Source organism: Portunus trituberculatus, chromosome 46, assembly GCF_017591435.1.
Source record: "Portunus trituberculatus isolate SZX2019 chromosome 46, ASM1759143v1, whole genome shotgun sequence".
Lineage (NCBI taxonomy): Eukaryota > Metazoa > Arthropoda > Malacostraca > Decapoda > Portunidae > Portunus > Portunus trituberculatus.
Window position 1 is genome coordinate 20,153,256 of NC_059300.1, and position 2,500 is coordinate 20,155,755.

Below are 2,500 nucleotides of genomic sequence, written 5' to 3' on the forward strand. Positions count from 1 at the left end.
CTTCAAAACCCAAACAAATAGAGGAACAGAAATAATTTGGAAGAGAGAAAAGGCGAGAATAAAAAGGAAGGAAGGGAGTGAAGGAGAGAGAAAACCAGAGGGAAGGAGGGGAAGGGGGGAGGTAATGGAGGATGGAGGGAAACAATGATAGTACTTATGTCTTCACTTAGATAGAAATTGAGGAAAAAAGAAGAGCAATTTTCCGTGGCTATTGTGTCCTAATGTATCTATTGATCTAGTGGACGTGTCTCTATGTATCTACCTTCTACCTTTCCACTTGATAGATTTGTCGCTGTGTGTCCAAGGAGTGCTCTAATAGTCAATTTCTTCTCTTCCCCCTTCCCTCATCTATCTCTCTTTCTATCCGTCTATCCGTCTGTCTGTCTGTCTGTCTGTCTGTCTGTCTATCTGTCACTACCATATCCCTTCCTTGCCTCCGAAACTCATCTCTCACTCCCCACTTCAAACCTACAACTTCTAATCGCCACTACAACTTCCTCTCCTTCTCTCTCTCTCTCTCTCTCTCTCTGTCTGTACTTCCTTCCTCCCATCCTTTCCCTTGTTGAATCCTCACCAAAATCGCCTATCCCATTTTTATTTCTATTTCCCTCACTCACCCATCCATGCCTACTGCTACCCCGCCTATCAATTATTCGTTTCTCTCTCTCTCTCTCTCTCTCTCTCTCTCTCTCTTATTTTTTTTGTATATTTTCTTCCTTGTATTTTATTTTTTCTCTTTTTTCATTCATCCATCCATTTCTATTTATTCGTATTTCTTCTCTCCTTCTCATCCACTTGTTTGTATATTTGCATCCTTCCTTCCTCCCTCTTCCATTTTTTTTTCTACAACTTCACATCAACTCCTATCCTTCTTCTTGCGTCCTTTCTCCTCCTCCTCCTCCTCCTCCTCCTCCTCCTCTTCATCCACCCATGCTTCCCTCCCACTCCACCCACACTCCACTCCACCCACACTCCAACAACCTCCATCTTGACCTCGCTGCTTTCCCATTCACGTGTGCCTCGCCTTGCCTACTTTTATCCTTTTATTCACAAACTCCACCGCTTCTTTATCTTACCGCCCACCCGCTTCTCCTCCCCTCTCTCTCTCTCTCTCTCTCTCTGTCTCTCTGTCTACTTGTCTATTTTGTCTCCTTCACTTATTTTTTCTCTCTTTATCTGTCTCCTTGTCTCCACTGTCTCTCTCTCTCTCTCTCTCTCTCTCTCTCTCTCTCTCTCTCTCTCTCTCTCTCTCTCTCTCTCTCTCTCTCTCTCTCTCTCTCTCTCTCTCTCTCTCTCTCTCTCTCTCTCTCTCTCTCCTCACATTTCTCTCTCCCACTCTTTCCTCCCTCGTTTCTCCTTCACTCCACCAATCAACCCCACTTTCTCTACCCCGTCTCCCTCACTGCCACGCTCACACCATCCTCTCTCCCCTCGCTACTTCTCTCTCTCTCTCTTTCTCTCTCCCCTCCACGCCCCGCAGATCCCACAGATAAGCTACGCCTCCACTTCCACGGAGCTCTCTGACAAGTCCCGCTTCGAGTACTTCAGTCGCGTGGTGCCCCCGGACAACTTCCAGGCGATGGCGATGGTGGAGGTGGTCAAGGCGTTCAAATGGCAGTACGTGTCCACACTGGCTGACGAAGGAGACTACGGGGAAAAGGTGAGTACTGGGGAGAGTTAGGATAAGGTGGGAGCGTAAGGGGATACAAAGGAAAGGTGAAGATTGTATTGGTGAAGGGAAGAGGATGTGGAGGAGGAGCGAATACAAGAGATCGTAAAGAAATAATAAAGGTAGAGATGGAACGTAAGGGAACATAAAGGAAGGGCAAAGGTTGTGTAAGTGAAGGGAACAGGAGGAGGAGGAAGAAGAGGAGCGAACGCAAATGATTGTAAAGGAGAAAATAAAGTGAGGTGACTACTAAGGTGAGTAAGGGTAGGGTGAGAACGTAAGAAGGGCAAAGGTTGTATTGGTGAAGGGAAGAAGAGGAAGAGGAGGAGGAGCGAACAGAATAGATCGTAAAGAAATAACAAGGAGCATAAACGTACCGGCCTGTCCTTTCCATCTTTCCCGTCATAGTCCATGTTTTTGTGAAAGATTTTTACTTACCTACTTTCTTTATGCTAGTCCCAAACATATACTTCTATTTACTTCTATTACTTAACACATATCAAAATAAGACTCATCCTTTTGTTATTATTATTGTTGTTGTTGTTGCTGTTGTTGTTGATGCTAATACAAATAATTTACTGTACTTATCCCAGTGAGGAGAAGGAGGAGAAGGAGGAGGAGGAGGAGGAGGAAGAGGAGGAAGATGAGGAGGAGAGAAGGAGGAGAAGGAGGAGGAGGAGAAGGGAGAGGATGAGGAAGATAAAAAGAAGATGAAGAAGGAGAACAAGCGTGGATGGGAGGAAACACAATACACCACAAAGGAAGAACAAGTTAGGCAAATGTCCTGACCTTTATCTTTACAAAACTACAATCACGCATACCTTTTTCATC

At 45.2% G+C, this 2,500-nt stretch overlaps 1 protein-coding gene across 1 annotated transcript in view; it reads left to right on the forward strand.

Moving 5' to 3' along the window:
* The window catches only part of LOC123519757 (metabotropic glutamate receptor 8-like), a 117,249-nt gene that overhangs the window by 1,264 nt on the left and 113,485 nt on the right, over nt 1-2,500 (forward strand). Inside the window, exon 3 of the mRNA XM_045281262.1 lies at nt 1,481-1,660. Within this exon, the coding sequence (XP_045137197.1) occupies nt 1,481-1,660 (180 nt within the window). The remainder of the gene's footprint in view (nt 1-1,480; nt 1,661-2,500) is intronic.